At 44.5% G+C, this 27,096-nt stretch overlaps 1 protein-coding gene across 7 annotated transcripts in view; it reads left to right on the forward strand.

Moving 5' to 3' along the window:
• Window positions 1-673: 673 nt before the first annotated feature.
• CAMK2G (calcium/calmodulin dependent protein kinase II gamma) overlaps window positions 674-27,096 on the forward strand; it is a 115,134-nt gene continuing 88,711 nt past the window's right edge. For 2 of the 7 annotated variants that reach the window (XM_056494344.1, XM_056494343.1), the window contains exons 1-2: window positions 676-915; window positions 2,727-2,821. In XM_056494344.1, coding sequence (XP_056350319.1) covers window positions 851-915; window positions 2,727-2,821 — 160 coding nt within the window. In that variant the 5' untranslated portion in view covers window positions 676-850. Of the gene's footprint in view, window positions 916-2,726; window positions 2,822-27,096 lie in introns of all 7 variants that reach the window. The other 5 variants (XM_056494346.1, XM_056494350.1, XM_056494351.1 and 2 more) reach the window with 4 other exon arrangements.

Raw genomic sequence — 27,096 nt, forward strand, 5'->3', positions numbered from 1 at the left:
GCTCAGGAGCGCATTGGGCCCAACTTTGAGGTGGATCCGCAGAAGGGCTTGAGGCCCCGCTTCCCCCGGTGGCGGGCGGCACGCAGCGGGCCGGGCTCCCTGCGCTGTGCGCCGGGCTCTGCCTGCGGTCGGGACGGGCGGCGGTGGCCGGGAGCAGCTGCGGCCGGAGCGAGCCGGGCGGCTGCCGCCGGCGGGCCGCGGACACGCGGGGGCCAAGTGGCTCGGTGTTAGCCCCGCTGACGTGCGCCCGGGAGAGGGCGGCGGCGGCAGCGGCTCCCTCTTCCCTCCCCGCCCGCCGCACGCAGGAAGCTTATCCGCCCGCGGCTGGCCCGGCGCCCCTCGCGCGGGGAATCAAGAGAAACACCCGCGGTGCCCCGGCCAGGCTCTGCTCCCTGCCGCCGGCGGAGCGCGTGGGGAGGGGGCGCGCCCGCCGCAGTCCGCCCGCCCTTGGCGCGGGGCGGGGGCGCTCACTGCAGTGCCCGCTCCGCGCCCGCGCCGGGGGGAGCGGCCGCGCCCCGGCTGCAGCCCCCGGCGGGCGACGGCGCTGCGGGCGCCCCGGGAGCGCCCCCGGCGGCCACACCCCGCGGCGGGCCGGGGCCGGCGGAGGGAGGGGGCCGGCGCGGGGTGTCTCCGAGCCAGTTCTCGCGGTGCTGGCCAGGCTCAGCCTCCTTCCCCTCCCCGGCGAGCGGTGACTGTGCACGGCGGAGCGGGGAGCGCCGAGCCGGGCGCCGGGGGAGCCCGCGCCGCCCCGCCGAGCCAGGAGGAAGGCCGCCGAGCAGCGCTCCCGCCCGGCCCGTCCCCGCCGCCCTGCCCCATGCCCCAGCGACGCTGAGCCTCCCGCATCCCGAACATGGCCACCACGGCAACGTGCACCCGCTTCACCGACGAGTACCAGCTCTACGAGGAGCTCGGCAAGTACGGAGCCTGCTGCGCGCCCCGCGCCGCGCCCTGCCGCCCGCCCCGGCCCCGGGACCCGCCGGCTCTGCCGGAGCACTGTGCCGGCGACCCGGCTCTCCCGGCAGCCGCAGGAGGATTAGCTGTCGCGCTGTAATCCTGTTCTCCAGCCCTCCGTCCACCCCAGCGGCACAGCCGCCGGAGGGAAAGGTGTTGCTGCCCTCCCGGGTCGCCCCGCCGCAGCGGGTGTCCCTGCAGCCTGTCTCGGGCTGCGCGCTCCTGTTGCACCCCGAGATTTCCTTTCTTCCCTCCTTTCCTTCCTCAGGACCTGGCTGCCCCGTCCTCCTTCCCGCACCGTCTCCCAGCTACACGTTGCCGTTCCCTGCAGCCGGGACGTTCCTGCGGTGGGACGCGGCACTGTTACAGCCACTACGCGATGCTTCAGTCCCCACTTCCTTGTCCCTGTGAAAGGACCAGGTGCTGCTGCACCGAGCTTCTCCCTCCCCGCTTCCTCGCTTCTTCCCTCCCTCTCTCCGCACTTGTCTCCGCATTGGCAGACTTGCTGCTGCACCCTAGGACAGGGCTTTGCAGGGGAGCGCAGTTGGGCAGGAAAACAGCGCAGAAAGGGCCAGGGTAGGATTGTGGGGACGGTGCTTTCGTGGGTGCTGCTGCTGGCTCTCTCCCTTCCTGCACCAACTGCTGGGCTCTGCTGCATCTCTTCTCTCCAGCCCGGTGTCCCTGTCCCTCCCCACACTGCTGCAGCTGTGTGTCACCAAGCCCGGGCCCCAGTGCTGGTGCTCACCTTGATGCTCATTGGTTTGTGTGTAGAGGTTGAGGAAGGGGATAAAACGGCAGGACTCCGCAGTCTTGGAAGGATTCAAGCTATTTTAGGCTCCCTGTAGGTCTAACTGTATGTGGGGCCCTTGTGCAGTTTCTGTTCCCCTCTCCTATTTGTTCCTAGACACGGGTTTGCATTCCTGATCTGAAGGACTTGGAATTTCTGCTAGTTTTCTCATATTTGTCCTTTCCAATCTCAGATCTTTCCGGTAAAGCTAGTTGTTGTTCTTTACCCACCGTGGTTTTTTGTAGTTTTTTTAAAATAAGGGGCTGTTTCCAAGTGCTAATTGTATAGTCCTGTAGATTTTCAGTCTTTATCTTTTCATCTTGGTCTCTGTTGTAGTCACTCTTTTCCTCACAAAAATCCTTCCTTCTCTCTCAGACCTCTTCTCTGAGAGTAATGCTCTTTGGAATAATTATAATAATATAAGTAGTTTCAGCTTGTGAAAATGTACAAAGCCTTGTAGTTTTCTACTCACTCCATTAATAGGTACATGCTTTTCCCCACTTTGCAGGTGGGTTGAGAGATATAAGAGAACTAGTAACTTCTGCAAAGTATTGCAGTGATTATGTGACTGAGGTTGCACTTGAGCATGGGAGACACGAGTCCTGGTTTTGAGCTGTGACTGCCTGGGGTGCTGTCTCTGTCATGGACTTACCAGCTAGTGTTTGCAGCGCCTTTTGGGGCTGTTTGTCTTCTGTGTATCCATCTCTTCATGCCCTGTTTCTGTGCCTGTGTGGTCTCTCTCCTATACAGTGTGCTCTTCTTACTGTGCTGCCTGTGAGGGGCCTTGAGGAGTCTTCAGGAGGCTTGAGTGCCATATAGACTTAAGTGTTTTGCTGATCAAACAGCCTGCATTGTTCATCACATTCTCAGATGTTGTGTCCCTCCTCTGTATGTCTTCTGCCCTGTCCTTAATCTGGTCCACTCTGGGGACAGGAATTGTTGCTCATTTTCAGTTTCATAGCACCTACCCTCTTTATTTTTCTTTCAGGGGAGCCTTCTCCGTGGTCCGCAGATGTGTAAAGAAAAATTCTTCACAGGAATATGCTGCAAAAATCATCAACACCAAAAAACTGTCAGCCAGAGGTTAGTGTCTCTATCTACCTTTCTTCTCTGTATTAGTAGAAAAATATTTCCCTGGAGTTGAGGCGGTAATAAATTTAAGGGATCTGGAGTTGCTTGTTTCAGTCATTATTTAGGCATTTCAAAATAATTCAGTTGTGTGGCAAAGAGGAGACGGAAGAAGGTAGTGTGGGATGATAGAAAAATTCTTGTGTCTGGAAATGGTTACTCTATATAATGGTGTTGTCTTTTTTCTTCTTGAGGTCTTTCTTCTTCAAGCTGAGCTAGAGGTAGATTCATCTATGTGTGTGTGTACCAATCACTCATAATAAAGAGAAATATTGCAGACTTATTTTGCTGAATGTCTTTTTTACTTAGGACATCTGTCTTACCAGAACAGATGTGATTATTTTTTTGAAAGATAGATGCTGTATGCTTTGCTGTATGCTCCTTTCATGCTGTAGTTAAAGGTGGTGTGTTTGGAAGCTAAAAAGTCTGCCTTCAAAGGCAGAAATAGGTTGGATGGAGAAATCTTGCTGATTTGACTTCTCAGACAAGGGACTTGTGCTTTCAGTACTCCTGGAGACTTAGAAAACATGAAACTAGACTGTAGTGTTATAAAAAGAGGAAAAATTTAACTATTCCAAGCTGTTAGTCTTCTGCTTTTCAGGGACGTACGTATACATAAAGGGTAGTAGACCATAGAGTATGAAGGGAATGTGCATCTTCTAGGAAATCACTTGAGGGATTAATGTTGCTCTGTGGGTGGGGTGGATGAAGGGGACAATGATGGAAACTGAACTGCAATGAATGATGCTGAAAAGAGGGAGTGCAACAAGTTGAGGTGCCAGAGGCAGCTCTTTCTAGAAAAGGTGGACAAGAAGAGTTGTAAGTCTTTAGAGGCCTTTCAGATTTGACAAAATTAATGTATAAAGCCCTTGACTATCTTGCTAGTTGAGTAGAGGGCTTAGTGGGGGGGTGACTGAGAAATGGAAGAGAAATTCATGAGGAAAAAGCAAATGATCTTGAGAAATGATTTAGAAGTGAATAATATTTCGCCTAACCCTAGGCGAAATATTTCTAAAGAAAACTAGAATATGTATTCTCCTTTTTGCCAGAATATGAAATGTGATGATAAGAACAGAAGATAGCTTGAAGAATAGTGAAAAATTTCCATTTTCTGTAGTTTGTGTGGTTTGTATGAAGAAGTGATGTCAGTGGTAGTGTGCTGTGAGGCAGTGATTTTTCTCTTGTCTTTTTCGGTGTTTGGTTTGATTTTTTTTCCTTCTGGAAGCAAGCATGTGTGCTAAGGTGTTTAGTTTTTCACCTAAGTGAGGTCATTGTGGGGGCCAGCCAATGGAGCCCTGGATTGTTAATGAGGTGGCTGCAGATCTTTTGAGAATCAGTGTCCCCTCAATGGTCACGTGACAGTCCTGCTGATGTAGGTGGGATATCCAATCTCTTGAGTTCAAAATTAGTTCATCTTAATATGGGAGAGGGTTGAAGAGTGGCTTTGCTTTGCTGACAGCCATCAATGCTGTGTTTGCTCCTCAGACTTCATCCTGTAGTGAGGACTAAAGCTCAGGAGAGTGTTTTCTCAGATGTTAGTGGACACCAGGCTGCTTGAAGAAGGGAGGGGGCAGTTCCATAAACTGTTCATAAACCATTATCGTACTAAGGATGATAATGGGGGTATTGAAGTTAACTCTGGAGATAAGAAAAATGGGAAAAAATGCTGACTGAATATAGTTGAAAATTCAAAAATATATTAGCTGAAGTCAAAAACTCTCAGAAAAACTGATTGAGTCAGTTTTAAGTATTTGGTCATTTCATGAATTACACAGGGAGAAATGTATAGATTCTAATTGTTTTTCATAGTGAGGTGATGACAGTTTAATGACCCAACAAGTAGAAAAAGTAAGTATGGGTGAATATAGGCCATGTTTTGATCTATACTTACTATTTAGATTTCATACCTTTCTCTAAATAAAATACATTGAGGCTGCTAGCCTGCTCCTCAGTTACTTAACTCAAGGCAGCTGGCAATGATATACTTAAAAATGTACTGGTTAGGTAGGCTAAGTGTGAGGAGAACCAAGAAACAAAATGTGTGCTTCTGCTTCTACAGAAGAGTATCAGCTACAAGGGACTGATCAGGTTGTGTTGAAGTTTTAACTGAGAACTGAGGAATCTCTGAAAAGTAGATGGTGACTTCAGCTGAATATATAAGTTCCTCAGTTATTCCAGCTGTGTTTGCTGAGAGCTGAAGTACAAAAAGTACTTATAGTAAAAGACTTGAGTATTTTGATAGGAAGTTAGTGAATTCACCTTGGAATAGGTCTTTAAAGCACTGAAGGAAAAATGTGTGCTATTTAGACATTGCAGCTGTAAGTCGGTGATTAGAGAGATTCAATTCAGCAACCTGGAAATGAAAGTCTTGGGAAAAGGCGTTTTAGAAAGCTGTCTCCCTGAGGAGCAGAATTATGGTGTTAATTCTGCAGCATCCTGGCTATGTGTTGCCTGATGTGTCCTTTCCCCAAGTTGGCACTTCTCCTTGGGCTGTCTGACTCTGCCCATCAGTACCTCCATCCAGGGCTCTCCTGTGCACCCAGCTGCACGCTGTCCATTGTGCAAGGTAACCCACCCTCCTGACCTGCCTGCCATGCTGCTGGCTTCTCTTCTAGGCACGGTCACAGAGCCAGAATATTCCCTTATGTGGGGACAGCCAGCCCGTCTCCAATTTAAGCATAGCTACATTTAACATTTTTTACTATCTCTAGCAGAATTTGAACCTGTATGGACACCTGATGCAGTAACTGCTGCTTCAAGAGTCAGCATCTTACTTCTGCTGCAAAGGATAGCCCATTGCTGCTTCACAGAAATTTTGCCTTCTGTAGTGCTTTCCTTGATTCTCTTCAAGGCAGTGGTAACAGTCTTGCTCTCCTCCTGCAGTACTTGTTACCTTCATTTATCAAGACTTGTGATGAAGAAATACTGGATAGCTAACTGGGAAGTGCTGAAAAGCTTAGCATACAGGGCTGAAAAAGAGGAAGAGGAATGCTTCAGGCTTCCCTGTGAAAGGAAGGAGGATGGACAGGGTGCTAGTCGTAACAGCTTCAGTCTAGTAAACTTCATCCTTCATAAAATACCAAGTCAGCTGTTGAAAGTCTCTTTTTTATATTATCTGTGATTTTTGGATGCTTGTTCTCTGTTTTAATAAGTTTTGTCAGTAAGACCTGGTCTAAATTAAAATTCATATTTTGGCTTTAGTAAAGTATTTGCTATTATTCATGTTGTGTTGATGCTTAAGACTGCCCAGTGAAGACCATGCCAGGAAGTTTAATGTTAAATAGGGTCCAAATGCTTGTGGAAAGGGAGAGGAAACAGACTTCACCTTAGCCAGCATTCAGCTGACATATAAGAGCAGTGGTTATTACACATGGAGGAAATACAGTGCTTCAGTCTCTGAAATTCCCATGGGAATGAATGCACAGACTTTTACCAGTGCTACAGATAGAGGGAATTAATAACTGTAATTTTTTGAAAGTTGTCTTGTGGCTTTCACCAGAATACTTTTTGAACATGAAAATTCATAGCAAGTAGTGCTACAGTGAAGTTCAAATAAAGTAAAATTACTTGCAGTGATCAAAAGATCAAGAAAGAAGCAGCAGCTTTAATAGCAGTAGGGAGATACCCACTATTTGACTTGCCAGCATACACTTCAAGAGAGAGTCTGGCTTTAGAAAGAGGTAGGCAGAGCTTTAGGATTTGATCATTTTTGGGATGTTTTTTATACTAAATAATATTTAGTGATCCTGCTGCTATCTGTAGTATTTCTGACCTTTTTTTAGGTGCAGAAGGAAAAATCTCTCTCTATTACATCTATTGTTAATTTTAATATTCTGTGGAAAATCTGTATCTTTTAACTCTTGCAAGTGAAATCTCTTGATGAAAGAATTAAAAACAGCTGTCCTGTAAGTTAGTCGACTTCACTGTGCTTTCTTTCTGTGGCTTTGCTTTTGACTGTGAAATAAAGGTGGCTTCTCTCCCTGCTTTTCATCTTTCCAAATTTATAAACCAGATAAAAATTTGCAGCCTACCGAGTTATTTTGTTGTTGTTCCTGTAGGAGATTATGTGGATTGTGGGAGGAGCAGGGAATTACTTCTGTGTATGAAACCCCAGCAGGAAAAAAAACACTCTTTATATTCCAACTCTGCTTTTTTTTCCCATACAACTATTGTCCTGGCTTTTGGTTCTGTAGTGCTTGCTGATTTGAACTTTACAATATGCTGTGTTGGAAGTGTCATCAGGAGTTTCCCTGGACACTGAAATGTTGAGCTTGAATGCTGCAGAGGAAGTTTTGCAGCATCAGTTCGTGACATCTCTCTTGGTCTGTTCTGTACGTGTTCGTAGCTGCTGCTTACATGAGGACTGCCTTGTCTGCTCTTGAGGCTGCCAGCTTTTGAGTCGGTGGGGCACACTGCTGGAGTCGGCTGCATGCAGGCTGCTGCACTGCAGCAGGGTCACTGGCTCTGCGAGGGCAGGCACAACACCCCATCACAGGGGGCTCAAGAGCAAAGCCAGACACACGTAGAGATGTCCTGTGATAGGTGTCCTCTGTGTGCCCTGTGTTTGCAGGTTGAGGACAAATGTCCTTTCTTGCAGAGGATGGCAAATCAAATCGTGTCTGCTCGGCCGTACTTGCTGAGCAGCCAAATCAGGTCCAGTCATTTGGTTTGGGAGAGAAGCTCCCTTCCTGCAGCATGGGCTGAGTGAAGAACTTCCCTGTGCCCCAGCTCCGCCCTGTGCCTCCCCTTTGCTGCCTGCAGAAGTCTGAGAGATGCTGTGATTAGGGAGCATATAAAGGAGACCAGCTGTAGTGGATTGGAAGTTTTTTGGAGGTCTTTGCACACATGGAGAGAAGCAGGGAGCAGAGCAGAGTGCTGCACACTCCCCAGAGCAGTGTATGAGGCTGGGAGCTGCCTGGTGGAGCAACTGTAAGAGGCTGGGTGCTGCTGGATGGGGGCTGCAGGGGAGGAATCAGTCGGTGGAGTGGGTAGAAAGTGGCTGAACTCTTCACTCTGCACCACAGCACATGAGTGCAGCAGGGGCTGGTGGTGAGGCTGCTGAGCTGATGTCAGAAACAGCAGCCCTCTACCTCCCACCAGCAGCCGGCCTCCCCCTCTTCTTCCTACCTGCCTCTGCTTGCAGTCCCCTGCATAGGGGAAGAGGGGTTCAAATAGTATGTATATATATACACACCAGTAGGGGAAATTTCATTGGAAGAGGTGTTTGAAGAAGAGGAGGGCTTCTGCCAAAAAGACCCTTACCCTGACCTTGGAGGAGAGGTTGGAGCTGGGAACTTAGTGGGGGGCTGCTGAGGGTTAGGTTGGCTATTTGCCTGCCCCAGTGTATCAGTACAGGCAGGAAAATGCTCTGGTGTGAGAGCCAGCAGAGATTGTTGGGGTGGTGCGTGGTGGAAGCCTTGCTTTGGTGTGGCTCACTATGGCCAGAAGCTGGCTTCTTCCCACTGTGGATGTTAGTGATGGTTGGGGTTACCCCAGGTTGCCTCTCAGTTTACGCTGTATATTTTATAAAGGAGCTGGAACAGAGCAGACAGGATTTCAGCTTGTGTCTGTCTTCTCAGTGGTCACATTGAGTATTAAATTTCCGGCATTAACAATGAGGAGGGGGGGAAGTGGGCACACAGATTGGGCAGGAATTCCTACTGCCTCTGCACGAGGTTAGAGAAAGGAGCTTGGTGAGAGAGTCGGGTTTCTTGTTTTCCCAATATAAACTGGATTTGTGTATGGCAGAAAGGTGATTAGGCTAGCTCCTGCACGTGTCCCGAATCACTTGGCTCTGCAGCATTTATCCTGACCAGCCAGCCATGGTTGAAGTATTTGTAGGTGTCCCTATGGTGAAGAGCAGGGAGTTGAGCAGCCTGTAGGTATTTGGGGCAAGGAGAGCTACTTCAATTTCTTGTAAGAAGGTTCCAGTGAAAAAGCTATTTGCTTTTTTTGTTGGTTTTGCAGTGTAGCACAGAGACTTCAGAATTTATTCTTTCTCTAGACAGTAGCAAAATCATCACTAGCTGAGGAGGATTCATATGTGGATCATAAAGAAATTTTTAAAGGGTGCCCAGTGCCCTCCTCCCTAACAATGGGTTAGTACCACTGTTTCACTGTTTTAAGAGAGGACTATGACAATATTTTTGTTCCTTTCCACGCCCTGCAAGTATTCTAGTTGTTCTGGCCCTCCAGATTGGGTGAAGAGAGTTTTTAAAAGGGAAGCATGCTAATGCAAAAATTTTTCTCCACTGTGCAGTCTGTGAGCACAATGAAGGTATCACCCCCCACTTTTTCTGACCTGTCATCTGTTTTGATATTTCAGGTATTTGTTTTAGTTTCCTCTGTTCTTGAAATCTCCCAATTTCTGCCAACATAACAGATGTAAAAAAAACATACATTCATTTGCCAATGTTTGACTATAAAGTGAGCTATTGCTGTTTGCTTAGTTGGGCAAAGAGGTCAGTATTGCCTGGCACCAGGGTCACCAGCAGAGGAAAGAAGCCTTGAATGCTGTGAAAAAGAAATGTGGAATATCTCACATCATTGTGTGTTGCCTGCAACTGAAGTGATGTCAGTGCTCAGAGTGGTCATCTTCTAGAAAACAGAGGTGCACTGATTTTTGATGGGCAAATGCATCCTTAAAATTTTGAGTTGCTCACTAGATGTTCTGGGTTTTTATTTTTTTTTAGTGTGTGGAGGAGATGTGATCCTGTAACTTCAACTACTGTAGTTGCTGCTGATCCTTACGACAATAAGCTTAATGCTTTAAAAACTGGGACCCTATGAATTAGGCTGACATCATGTTCCTTTTTATACCTTATTAAATTTAAATACCACTTTATACTTTGGTAACATCTCCGCACACATTCTGGTATTGCTGCCTGCATGATTTTTGGAGAATAGTTGCAGAACACCTCTGAAGAAATGGGCTGGCAGTGTCTTAGAAGTAAGCTTTCTGAACACTGGGGGCAGCCAAAGATAAGTGGGGCATGGATTTAACTTTCTGCCGAAAGCGAGTCTACAGTTGTTGGATTTCGAATTCTTTGTAGCTTTTTTTACCTTCTGCCTTTCTTTCCTTTTAAATTTTGAGTTTGTTTTGAAAGTTTGTTTCTCATGGATCAGTTACTTTAACCCATAATTATATTAATTTATAATGCTTTGATTGGAAATAGCCTTTTAGTAATGCTGCTTTGCTCCCCTTCCCTCCCAGAGAATATTGCACAATTTCTGTTGCTCCCACAGTTTAGATGAGCAGACTGGGAAGTTGGTTGTTGGTTCAAGCGGCTGATTTCTGGTGTCTGAGACTAATACAGAGATGCCAGGAGAGCTGGTTAATGCTGTACCTTGCTTTTTTATGACAGAATCAGGAGAGGAGGAGATGACTGTGGTGGTGTTACTCCTGGTGTCAGGATCTGTCTCGCTCTGCTCCTGGCAGAGTCAGAGGGAGAATTCCCCATCTCTGAGATGTGAGTTGAGTAAATGCAATGACCTTTCAGAGAATGTGTTTGTGCATATAACTTTCATGTTATGTTCCTGAGAGCATGAGTTACATATCACTCTGGTGACCCCCTGTCCTGCTGTTCCTGTCCAAAGTTCCCATCCTGAGTTAGCTGCTGTCCAAGCATCCACAGCCATGAGCCCTTGTTTTACCTGTGGCTGGAGTGTGCTTACCCATGACACTGGGACAAGTCCAAGTTAGTGTGGTGCTTCAGAGAAGACTGCTAGTTAATCTTTTCTCTTTGCTAGAAGCCACAGGTGATTTCACTGTTAAACACAAAACTTCTCTTTCTCAGACAGCAAAGGTACCGTCTCTTTTGGCAGTACTATTGTTTGTGTGATTTTGTCAGAGTCCCAAAAACTGAGCTGACAATTGTCTCAGTGGGCATAGTGGGAATGAAGACTCAGTTAACTTTAAAGAAAAACAAACGCCATGTAAACTTATCTCTGAGGAAGGAATATGCTTGTGAAGATGAGCCTGGGAGCGGCCACAGCTTTTTGTAGGCCTAGGAGCCGAAGGCTGAATGGCAGATCAGGCAGGGAGTGGCAGCCTGCCTGCTGTGGCAGAGCTGCTGGGTTATCTCTAGGGGCTGTTGCCATGATGACAGTGGCAAACAGGGACTGAAAAATTTACCAGATGCATGTGAGCCAAAGGATTAAACTTTCACATAGGAGAGAATGGAGGGGAGGAGGTTGGGTGATGATGTATTAATGAAGGACAGTATCCTAGTGAGAAATACCAGGCTTACTCTCCTATAGCTACTGGGATGGCAGGGGGGAATGCAGACTGGCATTCCTCCTCCAGCCTAAACTCTGAGCAACACTGCTCTGACAGATTTCCTCTTTGAAGAGCAGGTGAATGCATCTTGCTTTCACTGCATAAGCCACCAGGATTTGCATTGCTTTGGCAGGCGGAAAGTAAGAAGTGGGAAAAGATGATCTCTCTTTTTTAGTCTTTTTTTCCTATTCCCTATACCTACAAGTAACTCTGGTTCTTTACTTTGTGCTTAGAGATTTTCTGCACTAGAGTTCATGCAAATCAAATGTCAGTGTTGGCTGCAGGTTGCAGGCTATCAAACATGGTTCTGACCAGCCTGCACTGCTGTCATCAGTAGCACAAGACTGTTGTCACTGAAAATGTCTGATGCAAAACCATGTCAGCGCTACTAGAGCTAGTAGTGGTCTTGACCCTGCTTTTGTCTCCTTCCCAGAGCTGGGGCAGTGTCCCTGCATATCAGAGTTGATAGCATGGTGGGCCTGCAGTGCATGAGAGAGGCTAAGCTTGGCAGTTTTCCCTTCCACTGGAGTCTGAGGAAGTCCTACTGCTACCCTGTGCTGCAGCCTCCTTTGTGGAGGTTGACCATGGTAAGGGCTGGTTCTAGGGGAATTAGTGATTTGCAGCTGGCTGGGGAGCACGGAGCTGGTGAGGGGGATCTCTGCACTCAATGCCCAGAATCTCAGTGCTCCATAGCAAAAGGTGGTATCAGTTGTTTGCAGTACTGCAAATTATCACGGCACCTTCTTGCAGGCAGCTTCACAAATGACCTACCTGATTGTGCCTGGGAAAATTCTGAGCAGCAATATACTAGTATGAAATGTTTGTCTGAAGGCTTAGTAAGATAGAATTGTGGTAATAAAAACTAGTTTCATTCTAGAAGGACTTCTTCAACTGAAAACATTTATTTATTAAATGAGACGCTAATATCTATGGAAATTATTGATATAGATCTTTCCCACTGGCCAAATCCCAGTGGACTTCTTAAGCTCCTGTGAATACAGGCCATATGTGAGAACAAGGATTTTAAGCCTCCAAAGCCAGTTCCTGAAAGCCTATGGAAAGGATTCTGTCCTTTCCTTCACTTCTGCTCCTCTTCAAGGCACCTGAGTTAGCTGGTGTAGGCTGCAGCTTGTCTTTGGAGTAACTCAGTGTTTGGACATGCTTTATCTTCTGCAGTTACTGTGTCATCTCCGATAAGTCAGCTGGTGTAGACTGTTCTAAGTGATAGCTGTGAAGACAGAAATGCCATTTCTTGATTTTGAAGACAAGTCTTTCTTGAAAGAGGTTTTCTCAGTCCCAGGGGAGCAGTGAGAAAAGGATTGCCTGACATCTGAGGTGAAAAAAAGGAGACTGAAGAGCTAAATCCTTAAACTTCAGTGTACTTCCTCTGTTCCCTGTTCATTTACAGGGACCTCTCTTTCACAAGGGCTCTCCTTGTCTGTGCAGCAGAATATAGAGTGTGTGAAGTTTCTTGCACTCTGGAGATGGGTGAGATGTATGTGTTTATCCAGCTCTGTTTGCTGCTAGAGACCTGATCTCATACACCTGACTTGAAATGTGACTTCATAGGGGACAGTCCAGTGCTTTCTCTGGGATGCACTTTCCAGATGCACATTTCAAATTACATGGGTACCCTGGAAGCTTTTTCAGAGAAAACAGCTTGTTAAAACTCATCCTTTATTGGTTTCCAGTGCCTGCCAAATAAACTTCGTGTTTCTAATGTATTGCAGCAGCTGCCAATCTGAAAATGTCCATGTGTCTCTTGTTTTTTTCTTTTTGTTTTTTCTTATTTTTTAAAATTTTGTTTACTTCCTCATATTCCTTTATGTCAAAGCATGTAACATTTCATGAGTAATGGGCTAAGAAATTGCCTATTGGCTGGAGGAAAAAATTGATGTAGAGGGAGGAACTTGTCTTTACTGGCCCCTGTAACCCATAGGGACTTGCTGGAGCATTTTTCTTGGAGGCTACTAGAGAGTATAGGCTGATGATGCCAAGCAGGACTTTCCTGTTGTTTGCCAAAAGAATTGGTGTGCTGTTAAGTTTAATTTTGCCTGCCTCAGGGCCAGTCCATGTAAGCTTTGGGTATCAAATGTCCTCTGTTGAGATTGTGTCAGAGAGATTAGGAGCATTCAAGTTGCACAGCTTTATTTTATAACTGGTGCCTGTGCAGAGACAAAGCTTGATTATGATGATGTGTTTCTTCACTGCAAGTTAAAGTAGTGATTCATAGCTCCTGTGTTACTTTAAATATTCCTGATTTTTGGATTGCAGATTGAAAAGTGGCTTTCAGCTTTGCCCATTTTTGTTTGACTCGTGTGTCATCTGGCCTAGAATCTGCCAGCTCTGCAGATTAGGATATTGTGTTGTGTCTGCTGCTTGTTATGAAGTTGCCTGGATTAAAATTTTCAGTGCAGAGCAGTGATCCACAGCCTTCTCTGTCTGTCTGAATTGCTCTTAATAAGGGATGATGCAGAGGAGTGAAGTGTTGGTCAGCTTGTCCTTTGTGTGGAAACACTTCTACAGCAGTAGACTGACAGTCAAGCTCTCATAACACATTTGTCTTCTCCAGACAGCCAAGTTCATCATCAGGGATATGAGAAAAGAGGCAGAGGCGGTTGGCTTTTTTGATAATCATTATCAAATATTGCTAATGAGTTCAGATGACTCTAGTTGCTGCAGACCTGGTTACAATTTTAAGGAAGCACATTATGCCTTGTTAACTCTTTGTGGCTATGTACATTTAGTTACTTCAGTAGTCCTGAAGCAGAGCTTAAAAAACTTTCCTTCTACCACCTCACAAATCATCAAGAAGTGCCTAATCTCCCCGATAAATTATGAAATGTTAGTTGCTGAAGTTTTTTTTCATTTGAAAACACAGCCAAAATTTCTTCCCTGTCTTGGAAACAAAACTTGGGTCTCTTGGTTGCAGTTACCTTATCTAAAGGGGTGTCAGGGATTGGCTCAGGAACAAGGCAACATGCAGCTCGACTGAGCCAGAGGAACTTAAATTCTTCCTTCTGCATCTTTGAATCCCTGGATCCTGCATTGCAGTGACTTGACACTGCTGAGATCTGCCTCCCTGTTGCACTGTTGCCTTGTCTGCTAACCAGCTGTAGTCTGATACTTACTTAGCTGGTTCATCCAAAACCACTGACACCTGATGTGATCAGCTGATGGGGCGAAGAAGGGGACTTAGGTCCACAAATAAGCTCACTTGGTGTGATTTCTCTTTGTTAGGCTGTGTTCTTCAGGACCCTCTGTGCCTAGTCAGTTTAAGACAGAGCTGCTGGAGTTCTTGCACAGGTACAGTTGCTGTGTATGCAGCAGAGAAGGTGCTGATATGGCTGTGTTGCCTTTGGAGCAGCTCTGTGTCCTACTGTCTCACATACTGCATGTCCACTTTAAGGGAGTTCATCTGCAATGCAGCTGTTAGCAGGGAAGTTCTGTAAATCAAGAGGGAGTGAGTGCAAGTGAGCCCGGTGTCTGCAGTTGTGGCTGGGTCCTTCCCATGGCACAGGGAAACTTGTTCAGAAAAGACTTTGCTGGAGGATAAAGGGATGGCAGCATTGTGCTGATGGTAGGAAGCCCTCCCTTCCGTGCCTGTGTACGCATCAGCTGTTCAGAACCAGGAAAACACGGAAAAGCACAGTGGGCAGCAATCCTGGAACTGAAAAATCCTGTCACGCTTTTCCCCTCCTCACTCTGCCGCAGAGTCTAACCAAGTGTTTGCTTAGGGCCAGTCCTGTCAGGATGTCTTTATAGCACACTCCTTTCTTACACAGGATGTCCTGTTACAATTTGGAGCTTGTTTTGAGCATCTGCTTGTCACTCAGAAGTGCACAGAGGCTCTGTGGGTTGCAGGTTTACGACTGTGTTGTCCCTCTTTGCATGGCTGTCAGAGGGACCATGTGCAAAGGGATGCTCCCAGGGAGAGAGCCCAGAGGTGGAGTCAGCTGGAGTGCCCTGGCTGCCTGGCAGGCTGGGGACTGCTGCTGAGAGACTTGTAACAGGAGGGGGAGAAGAGCCACATGTGCAGTAGCCCTGCTGCAAGTGGGGTAGATGAGCCATCTGAGGGGAGCTTTGTAAAGATTGCAGCCCCTCCAGCACATGCCAGGGAGGCTGGCTGGGGAGCTTGTGGCTTTAAGCACGTGGCTGAGGAATGGATGGCTTGTTCTGCTCTTCCCCTGCCGCTCCTCTGCTTCTTCAGCAAGCAGAAGCTCCTTGAAAGACTGCCTGGCTATCAGCCATGACAGGAGTACTTGTACAATTGCTTCCTGGTTCCCCATCCACAAGTTTCTGAGGATGTTCTGGTGAAGAAATTCCTCTGTAGCTCACAGGGATCTGTGGGGATACCTAGGGCCCCTTGGGCCATTGCTGCAAAGGGCTCCAGAGGACCTTCCTTCAAGGTGGCTGCAGGAAGTATGTATTGCTTTTCATTCTGGTTCTTAGCAGGCAAGGCTTCCTTCTTCACTGTATTTGGAAGTATTCTGGGCAGACTTGGTTCCAGATTTCTATTTCCATTTCTTTATTTCTGCTTGGGAAAGCGTTTCCAATTGACAGTCATTGGTGATGCAGAAAAAATTGATGTATGATTCACCACCCACTTTTCCTCCTCTGCTTCCTCTCTGCCTCTCCTGTTTTCTGGGCATTTGTTGTCCCTCTCATAATAACCAAATAGTGCTAACTGTGTGTAAGCAATGTTCCCTCCCCTTTTGCTGGGGGACTGTCTGACTTGTTGTAAGAAGTTATTTTTAGGGTTTGCTTCCTGGGATATTCTACCCATGGCCAGTTATGGTGATGAAAATGTCACTGAGATGCAGAAAGGACTCCCAATTCATTGATAGCATGCTTGATCTTTCTCTTGTAAGGGTGCCCATGGAGATCATGAGTTCCTTGCAACTACACTGCCAGTGCTCAGGGACACAGCCCCTGTGTCTGTGCAGCATGACTCCCTGTTAAAAGCATAATGGGCTTCTGAATTAGCCCGGGGGAAAAGAAGAATACAAGAAAAAAGAAATTAAAAATAAGTAAAGCCTTTCTTTGGTTGCAGTGGAGTTTGTTTTTGCCCTTTTTCTCTTTTTTTGTGTATAGGGATGTCAGTGCTGCAGAGCTGTGTGTCAGTGTACAGGGAAGTCCCTCACAGGCAATTTGCTCCTTGTACTGGATGTATTATGTTGCACTGGGTTCCTGCCAAATGGCTGGTTTAGGCTAGAGGAGAAGGTGTGTGCTTATTCTTTTGAAACACCTCTCCCACCCCATGTCTGTTGTCGGGTTTACAACATCCAAAAAAGTTGATCTTTATGGCAGCTATAGCTAACAAAGCATGAATGTAATAAAGGCAAATTACAAAGCAAAACTGACCAAGGCCATGGACTGACAGAATACAGTGTTTGGTGTCAATGTTGGCTTAAGGATCACCTGTGTCTTCTGTACTGCAGCACCTTTCTTTTCCTTCTCAGTCTCATGCCTTGGATCAGGAAAACAAGTTCAGTAGAACCATTCAGTAAGGAATTACTGAAGTGGTGGGGATGGGCAGCTATTTGTTCTCAAGGTAGATTGGAGATCTAAATAGATCTTCATATTTCTTGGAGCAACCGTAGGAGGGGCTGCTTTAGTGTAGCTCTGGAAACCGGGATCTTCTACATCTGGATCTGAGAAAAGTGCATTTAGAGTGTTATCTTAGTGATGTGGAAATAGGTATTATGTGCCTGTATCATACTGCATGGGAAGCAGAGCCCCTTGAGTGGCTTTGGATCAAGGTAAGGGAGAAGAAGACCTTGGTTTTCCAAGGCCTGATGCTGTTGGGATCGGGAAGCCGTGTGGCTGCAGTGCAGGGATGGTGGCAGCAGTCTCAAGTGGGTGGGTGCTGTGCCTGTACAACAGAGACTTGTGAGCTGCCCACAAGAAAACACAGTTACAGATTAGTTACTGATTAGATAGCATCTTCAAAGTTATCAGTGCTTAGAAACTCCTCTTATGCTTTTACGTACAAAGAGTTTATTTCCATTGTGTAACATACATGCATAACCCTGTGTATGTTTTTGAGTAATCCTGACATCTGAAGTTGTTTTAGTGAGTGGTAATGTTTATTGTGTCTTCTTGCTGTCTTGCTTCCATACAATACCTTGAAGTGCCTGAGCACTTTATGTGCAGGATGAAGTTCTTGGACTCTTCAGGAGCCGGAGGCAACCGCGCTGTCTCCTTTTCCTGCTGCCCTGTGTTCCTAACTGCCCCATGGATTTACTGAGACGTGGTGTATTTTGCTCTTTGGTGCAGAAGTATTTTGGTAGCTCTGCTGCAGGTGATATCTGGTGTGGCACATTGTGTACATTTTAAGTCTTCTCTCATTGAAATGTCTGGTTAGCTGCTCTGTATTTACAGCTTGCTCTGCTTAATTTAAAGTGCTCCTAGCATCGCTAGGGGAACTTAGCCTTAAAATAGATGGTTTGACCTTTTTTTTTTTAATTATTCTAATCCCCTGAGGCTTGATGTTCCTTCTTGTCAGAAGAGTGTATTTTAACAGAGGTATTATCTCTTTTGGAGAGAAGTCATTCAGCACTGTGGTGCAGTGCCATTCATCTGTGCCTTTAAGAAGATTTTCTCTTTAGTTTACTTCTCTCATTCATGTCTCTCAAATATCAAATCGAGGCAGCATTTCCAGCATCCTTCCTTTTCCCAGCTGGATGGAATAGCTAAAAAAGAAGCAATAGATATAGGCTTGGTGTTGCATGGACACAGGCCCCCCAGCATCTCCTGCAATGAAGGATGGCATTATGCAGTGAAGAGTAATGTTCTGCTGAATACCAGTATTGGGAGTATGCAGAAATTTTAAGGTGTTGGTTCCCTTCTGAGTGTCTCTCATTTTTGTTCAAGCATAAATTTCCTTGGTTCATTCAAAAGAAATCCAGCTGTTTGGTGACCAGTGGCTGCATTATCATGTAGTATTTTATTCAAGAGCCACACTACAGATGTATTAAGGGAAAACTGGGACTGGATGCCATAGCTCTGCAGGCTTGGACAGCCCTGACAGTGATGGCTGAATTGGAGCAGATTGGGTTTGAGAAGGAGCTTGTGTAGCCCCTTGTGCACAGAGGGGACCATTGTGGTTTCTGTTCATATGTTGGTAAAGGTGGAGTCAATGCTAGAAACTCCCTCTTCCAAGTAGGGTTTTTTCCAGGGTTTTATTAATGTGCTTTCATCTGTAGATGTTTAGTCTTGTTTTCCAGGAGCTTGGTTCTCTTTTCTCCACTGCTTTGTCCTTCCAAAATTTGTATTCCTCTACCTGAAAGAATGTCATCATTCCACTGCAATGTGCTCCTCTGCACCACCAGCAGCTTTTTTAAAATCATATACCCTCAGTCTTACTTTGTTGGTCTCCCTGCCAACTGTGTAATGCATCAACAGGTTTCATTAAGCATCCTTTATCCTCCCAGTACTACTGCTGGGCAGGGAAGTTTTAGCCCTGTTTTACACTTGGAAATACTGAGAAAGATGCAAATTTTCAAGTGCTTTCCAGAACACTTGGCAATGAGCCATGATGAGTTAGGAAAAGGGTCCAAGTCATATTCTTTACTGTAACAGTGATAGGAAGAGTGTAGGTAGAAAAAAAAACGTGGGTATTTGGCAGAAAATAATGTGGGCTAAAGCATGTAGTAGTACGAGGAGCTGTGGTCGAGTTTGCTGGTTATAGGAATAATATTTTGATGTGTTTTCTGTACTACTTTTCACTCTGATTTGCTTACTGTTTGTGTAATAAAGCTCCGAAATATGTTATATTTGGTATGCCTTTGGACTCTCTCCCTTTCTGATTTTTCCAGGTGAAGGGGATTGAAAACTCAATCAGAGGTAATTGCTGTTGGTACAGAAAGCTCTTACATGACTGTAAACACACAATGGTTCTGTGTGTCCGTGTGTTTGAAGACAAGTCAGAAAAATTAAAGGAGGTCACTTAGATGTAAAATTATTTCCTTATATTAGTCATAACTACAGGGACAGTAACATCTGCAATAGTTTATTTTCTGAAGTGTGTAAAAGTAAGGTGGCAAAAACGAAAACTTAAATTTCTAAAATAAGCAATTGTACCTAAGAGTTAAGAAAAACCTCAATTTCATAACAAGAACTTAGGTAAACACTAAAATTGTCTGCATTTTGAGATCTAAGTAATTGATTCAGTTGTGAAAATTTGGATTATGGGATGCTCTCAGGAAATTGTTCCTGCTCCACTCTTGCTATGTTTTTTTGGCTAATAATCTGTCTCTTAGTGCAAAGATTTCTACCTTCCTGAAGAATTTGGAAACATCCATATTAATGCGTGGTTAAGGCATTTGAAGTCTTTTCCCAGGAAACAGCTGTAGGTGCACAAGGTATACTGCTGCAAGCCCTCTTGACCATATGATAATGTCAAACTAATATGAAGTCTTCAAGAGCAGAACATCCTTTACCACCCAGGGAGGAATAAAATCTTGTGTGTGCTTAAGAAGATTACTTTTAGCTCATCAGGAGGAATAATGAGAAGTTATGGGACAGAGCTGAAGACCTGTCATTAACTGAAGGCCAGTCCAGGGGAAGGACTAAAAACTGTGAGGGAATGACCAGAAAGCTATTCTACACTTAATAATGTGTATGCTGGGGACACTGCTTACTTCTCAAATAGTGTGATTCAGGTTTTGTTTAGAAGACAGTTAGAATCCATACTGTGGCAGTGCTGCAAGGAATAGCCATATAAGAAGGAGAGTAGAGGGAAAAGGAAAATACTAGGGAGAAGTGGAATGTGATTAAGGATAATTAAAGTGTACTGTGAAAACTAGTTAGATGCTCTGGTCTGCCCTTTCTGTAATAAAAACAAATGTGGTTATGCAACGAATGGAAAATTTATCTTTTCAATAATTCATTTCAAACTTGTTGCCTTTAGACAAATATTGTAGATTAGAAAAAAAAGAATGAAAATCTTGTGTGTAATTTGAGTCAGCATATTTGAAGAGGAATGCTTTTAAAAAAATAAAGGGCTTACAGACTTATTTCTTCCGATTATTTTGTGTTTTGCATTGTGAAATTAATTCCTTCTTTTCTTTGTACAGGGTGACTGAGATCATCCTGAAACATAGATATGGTGTCTTTTTTTTTTTCCTTTTAATTGACAGTTGTTTTCTTCATAACTTCAGCAAAGAATACAGGCTTCCCTTTAGAGAGGAAGGTGCTCTCCTAGCACAAGAGCAGGAGAGGGACAGATGGAGGAAGGGGTGGATATTCAGCTCCAGCATTGGGAATGATTCATCCTATGTCTTGATACAAAAAACCTCAAACAAACAAGCAAGAAAAACCACAAAAACCAAACCAAACAACAACAAAAACAAAAAAGCAGCAAAGGACATCCAGACACTATCCTTTTTCAGTCTGGCTTTTCTGCCATCTGGCTGTCCTAATGTTCCAGCATGTTGCAAGTTGAATTGTTGCTATTCTACCTGAATTAGAAGGTTTCAGACACCATTGGTTACAGAACACAAAGCAAAATGAATTAGAGGTTTGGCAATGAGTGTATATTAAATTTAGGAGCTGACAGTACTGCCTACCCTGACTTGACTTTCTCCACTTTTGGAATTGTATTTGTCTTTTTGTGCTTGAGCTTTGTTTTCATCTTTAGCAGGTTTGCATGGTCTGTAATACTGCTGAGGACTAATGCTCGTGCATGGACCTATGCTAGTCTTATTGCACATAATGTTTTTGCCTCCAGGTTACAAAGAATTTTTCTGCTAGTTGTTGGGGGATTTTTTGATGAGGGACAGAGGAGAAAAGGAAAGCCTCAAGAAAATGTAGCATTCCATGATGCTGTTTTTAGATATTCTGTGTGGTACAGGTTTATATAAAAGACACTTAGGAGGCATTTCCTTGCCACCCCCAGTTTTTTACCTCCTATGAATAAAAGAATGTGAATACTGTGAAGGAGGATGTGAAGCACTATTCTTCCAGGCTCTGTCCTATGAATGACCTCAGTGTGGTGCATGGTTGGAATTAACTTTTTACAGTGGAGCTACAAACATTGTTCTGCTTCTCTCTGTGGATGATATGTTGCCTCCAAACAAACAGGATGTCTGTTCATGACTAGAAATTCACTTTGACTTAAGCAATATTTGAATTGAAAACATGAAGAGTATGATATCAAGCCTTCTCCATGGAAAATGATGTTAAAAGTTGTTAGCTGTTTCAACCCACAAGTTGTAGTGGTGTCAGCTATATTACTAACTGAAAACCCTGGTGATTCTACAAGTTTTCTGTAGCACTGAAACATTGCAACAAGTGGGGAAGGTCCTTTTCTGACTCTTGAGTGGATTTTAATTTTCATGGAATCACAGAATAATAGAATGGCCTGGGCTGGAAAGGACCTTAAAGATCATTGAGTTCTAGCCCCTTGCCATGGACAGAGACATCTTTCAGAAGTCCAGATTGCTCAGAGCCCCATCCAACCTGGCCTTGAACACTCCTAGAGATGAGGTAAGTACAGCCTTTCTGCGCAATCTGTGCCAATGCCTCATCACCCTTACAGGGAAGAATTACTTCTTGATATCTAATCTAAACCTCTTTCAGTTTGAAGACATTCTCCCTGGTGCTGTCACTGCATGCCCTGTAAATAGTTCCTCTCCATCTTTCTTGTGAGCTCCCTACAGGTACTGGAAGGCTGCGCCTAGGTCACCCTGAAACCTTCTTTTCTTCAGGCTGAACAATCTCAGTTCTCTCAGCCTTTCTTCATAGGAGAAGTTGATGAGATCCCTCTGATCAACTTGGTAGCCCTCCTATGGACTCGTTCCAACAGATCAAAGTCTTTCCTGTGCAGGGGACAGGGCTGCTCTGGATTGCTTCATGTCCCAGCCTGGATTTATACCTGGGGTTGCCCAGCCAGGTGCAGCACCTTGCACTTGGTCTTGTTAAACATGAGATTTCCATGGGCCCACTCCTTGAACTTGTCCACGTCCCTCTGAATGTCAGCCTGGGCTGACTTTTCTAGGAAGAAGTCAACTTTCCCTGTGCTCAGTAGTTCCATAGCTTCATAAAAGTGAAGTTCTTGTTCAGGCTTCTCTTTGGGCTTCCAAATATACACATTATTTCAGACTTTCAGCAGAAGTGAGAGCTCAGTGTTCAGTCCCTATGTATGAGGGGGGTCGGGGGGAAATATGTACTTGTTTCTTTAGGTCACTTATGTGCCTGAAATTTAAGGGTGTGGTTGCATAAAAATAAAATAAATCTGTGATGCCATCATTAACCCCAGAAAGGTCTGAAAGTTTTGCTTCAGTCAAGCTTCTGTTTTAAAATTAAGTGGTGTTCATTTTTAAGTCATCAGGTATAGCTTAAATGCAAGCTGAAGATCTTTAAAACCATCCTCTCTTAACTGACTACTAATTTGAAGTAACTGTGAACCTAAATGAAGGGCAAATAGTGCTTGGTTTTGAATTATTGGTATTTATGGAAAGGCAAACTGTTTCCTTCCCTCCTGCCCTTGCCACAATAAGGGCATTGCTTTTGTGCAGTGTAAACTGCATTTAGTAATGGTCTTGTACTTAAGAGCTTCTAGTTAATGAGACCTATTAACAATAATGAAAAATGGCATCCTTAAAGTGCAGAGCTAGTCAGAAAAATAATTCTCCAAGAATGGCTGGATGGCTGTGTACTCTTTCTTGGCTTATTTAATTTAAGGGGTGGGGGAGGGGCACAGTCTTGGCTCTGAAACTAATTATTCTCCTACATATGTGCCCGTGATCTGCAGTTCCCAGTGGGGATTTGCAGAGCTGGGGCTTCTAGAGCTAAAGAGCTTCCCAGACTGAGCTTAGCTGAGACTGGGGCGTGTAGGCTTGGCTTTGCTTTCCCAAGTCCCAGTGGGAGCAGCAGTAGTAAAACCCTTTTTTTTGTCTGTTCAAATGAACACATCTGAGTCAACAAGACAGAGCAGTTGCATGGAGTAGAAAAGTGATTTTTTTTACAAGATTATTCATCTGGCTGTGTTTGTATTTTAGTGTGTTGCCACCTCCACATCATGTGCTGTTTTAGTTAGACAGGATATGCGTTGCTTTTCAATATGTGAATAATCCTGCTTAAGGAAAGGGGAGGATTGGCAATGATTTTATTGGATTTGAAATACAAAAACCCCTACATTCCTGCTTAGGAAAGGACACAAGGAGACTGCCTGGATGATGGCTGTTCATATGAATAAATAGTAAGGTGTTACAGGGAAAGTCTAGAGAAGTGAAAGCTACCTATATCTCTGCCTTGGTGTCCTCCCGCTCAGTACTGTACTCCCATGTACATTTTAGTAATTTCCTTTTCAGCTAGGAGAACCTGTCATGCCAGCCAGCAGACTTGGAATAGCTTTATGGGACCACCTTATCCATCTTCACTGAAAAGGATTTCTCTCATTGTTCTGTTACTGCTCTGTTTGTGCTAAGAATTACAATTTTTTGTGGTTATAGGTATTGTGTATATTGGGAGCACTCCCATTCTGTGGGACAAAGTGCGCACATTTTAGGACAAAGGAGAGATTTTCATGTAAAGGGAATGTGTCTTTTCCCACTTTGGGGGCAGCATTGATTGGTGAAGGCAGACTTAATTTCTTGGTTCTGTACCCTGGCTGCCAACTCAAGCTAATGGTACCACACCCTTCAGTGTTTTAGCTGAACTTCATCTTCTAAGAAGGCACCATCCTGTTAACTGCCATCTGTGGCAGGCTCACGTGCTCGAAGCAGTCCTAGATGGACAGACAGTGTCCAGCTCAGTGGTGATTCTTGTGTGTCTTTATCCTCTGGTGCTAAGCAGGAAGGTGTCAGTGTCTGCTCACAGAGAAGCTCTTTCTGTGCTATAAAGAAAGCACTTCAAACCACTTTGTCCTTGCCTCTAGCAGGTTTTGGGAGGTTCATGTAATTTTACAGGATGTGTTATATGCTAATGTGTGTGTTCTTTGTGGAGGAGAAGAGTTGGAGTGTTCGCCACTGAGCACTCAACCCCTACTCTAAGGACTGTTGAGCCATCTGTGGGAGGCAATCACCTTCTTGAAAAGAAAACAGGCTTCTGAAGCTTCTGTGTGGAAATTGAAATCCTGTGGATACCTAGGGCATGCAGAAGCATTGGCTAGGAGCTTCCTTTAAGATGGAGCTGAGAAAGATGCTGCATGGTGAGCTGCTGCATCCCCAGTGGAGCTGCAGGATTGTTACACAGGAAGCTGGCCAGAGAAGGTGGCTGGCAGTGAAGCAGGGAGCAGAGCATTGATGGGGGACTGCAGAGAGCTGCTCTGTAGGTGAGAGGAGAAATTAGTTCTTGGTGCAGAGTGTTTTGTGGCCTGATGGCCAAAGCCACTTACCAGTGCCAGTTTTGTGTGCATATTTGGCCAGATTTTCTTTTCCAGGTCTTGCTCTCTCCTGCTGTATGCTACCACAAGTCCAAGATTTCTGAGTTTGACCCAGAATTGCAAGAGTATGCCTCTGCTCTGTTTTCTTAGACTGATTTGTAAAGATTGAGGTTTCCTTACTGAAAAATCAAAACAGATATGATTTCCCCTGGAATTTCGTATCTTCTAATAAGATGTTAACTGAAGGAAGGGAAAAAGTAATTCAGCAAAACTGAATACCATTATGTAAGCTTGTGCTAAAACTTGGACTTTATTAATTGCCTCTTGCTCTCCTTAGCTTATCTGTTTTTGAGGTGGAAGCACTGAGCACCCGTGTATCTACTAGGCATAATTTATCTTGACATTCCCATTGTGGAGCATTCTTTGGGATCAAAGGTCTAATCATGCATTCTCTAATCACATTTACTATGTGGCATCACTACCAATTTGCATAGACGATGTTAATTCTGCTGTTTTTTAAACTTCTAGGTATTTTGGAACAGAGCTTAGGTATTCCACTTCTAAAAATGTGTTATGTCTACTGGATCTATAAATGTTCTTCCTCTTTCTCTTCATTAACTTGGTCATTCAGTTCTGCATTCCAGTGTTTATTACTTACACTCCTGGGTTAACTGTTGGCTAGTAGGGAAGGAAGGCTTTTACATCTATTAATCGTTTGCTAAGAGATAATGTCTTTTGCAATTGCTGCCACTTCTCCTTCAGTCTCCTTTTCTATGACTCGTGAAAAGGATGTAAAAGAGCATGGGAAACAAAGATACAGTTTGTCACAATCTGCCTTCACTTCCAAGATGTCTAGAATGTCTTTTGACTAGAATGAATTGGGATAAATGGCTGGGTGCCACTTTCAGAGTGCATTTAATGTTTGGATATTAGAGCATAGTTTCTGTGTAGCTGATACGGAGAGGAGACACCAAGAACTGCCCTTTATTAGAAGCACCTATAGCAAATGGGTATCTCTGGGGCACTGTTGTCCTTTTCCTTAAAAACCTTACTCATAGATTATGTAATAAGGTGATAAAGAAGTCATTGCATTTTGGTGTCTGCTGAGGTTTGTTGTTAAATGGTATTAAATTCAGACAGAAAGCCCAGTACTCCCTCTTTATTTTTTTTTTTTTTTTTTTTTTTCTTTTCTCTCTTGTCTGTCTCCATTCTTTCAGAAGTAAATAATGTCTGGTCAAAGCAAGTCAGATTGTTGGGCAGGCATCATCTGTGGAAAAGCAGAGAGACATACTAGGCCTCAACCTTTTAGAAGGCAGACAATTTTGAGTCTTGGATTATGTTTCTGTAAAATGGTGTATTCTGTTATGGCTGGAGCTATTAGGCTAAATTAGTTGTTGTTCAAAGCATCTGAAAATCCAGTGCTAGAAGTTTCATAGGAAATGCTAGGTGTTCTTTTTGCTGCCAATATGACATCCTAGATCTGTATTTTGTTTGAAGAGTGTTTCAGATTCTTCTTGATGCTTAGTCATGGCCTGTCTATATGTTAACAGGCATTTTCTACATAGTAAATGCAGACTTTAACAATTTATGTGCTGAGCAGAAGGATCTTTAACATGAAATATTTGCTAATACACTGTCATGTTTTGGGTCACTCTGGTCTACTGAGGTAGATGATTAGAGCTGGTCTAGTGATGCCCTTGGAGCTTTGCTAATCAGAATCTTATGAACTGAACCAGGAGCAGATATTTTATCTTTGTAATAAAATTTCATAAGCTGAGGGATCTCAAAGTGCATTCCAAGCTGACAGTGGTAATGGGACCACTGAATTGCAGTCATAGGCTGGGGAATCACAGAATGAAATTGTATCTTAAATTGGAGCTGAATCTGAATTCTCCTATTGCACAACTCAGACATGATGAAGACAGTTAACATGTTGGGAATATGATGGTTCAGCATAAAATCAGAAGAAATAATAAAGCTTTTTTCATGGGAGGAGTGGTGATAGTTATTGCTCTTTTAAAGTGTGAGGAGCAGAGGGAAGCAGCCTTGCACTGACGAACACAGGAAGATGCAAAATAAAGATGTGGTGTATTTTTGCCAAAATATGACTCATTGTTTCTCTTATCCGAATTATATTCCTGGGAGCATCTGATCACCACAGAGTTGCAAACTGATTTTGCCCAGTGATTAAGACTAAAGGATGCATCTTGTTAGCATGAAGGCAACCAAAAGTTCCTAAGGACAGTCTCTTGTCAGAATAGCTGGATAGAGCAAAATATGTTTACTCAGCAGGAGGCAGAGAAGACTGGGAAAGCACCTTAAAGCAGCAGACATTTGGTTTTCTGAGATATGTTGCCCTTTTTCACCTCTGATGTCAGAAAGCATACTGTCCCAAGTCCTCCTATATGAGGACTTGCTTATTTGATAAACAAAGCAAACTCTTCAAAATCCCCTCTTTTCCTGGTAAAATGGGTGTTTTCCCTCTCTGGACTCTGCTTATCTTGTCTTCCCTGTGCTGCAGGTCAGAGAGGCCAAGGCAGGTTTATCTGAGCCCGCAGCAGTGCAGCCTGACCTCAGTGTGAGTCTGGCACAGCGCTTGCCACCAGCCATGGCTCTTCCTTC

This window comes from Oenanthe melanoleuca, chromosome 6, assembly GCF_029582105.1.
Source record: "Oenanthe melanoleuca isolate GR-GAL-2019-014 chromosome 6, OMel1.0, whole genome shotgun sequence".
NCBI lineage: Eukaryota > Metazoa > Chordata > Aves > Passeriformes > Muscicapidae > Oenanthe > Oenanthe melanoleuca.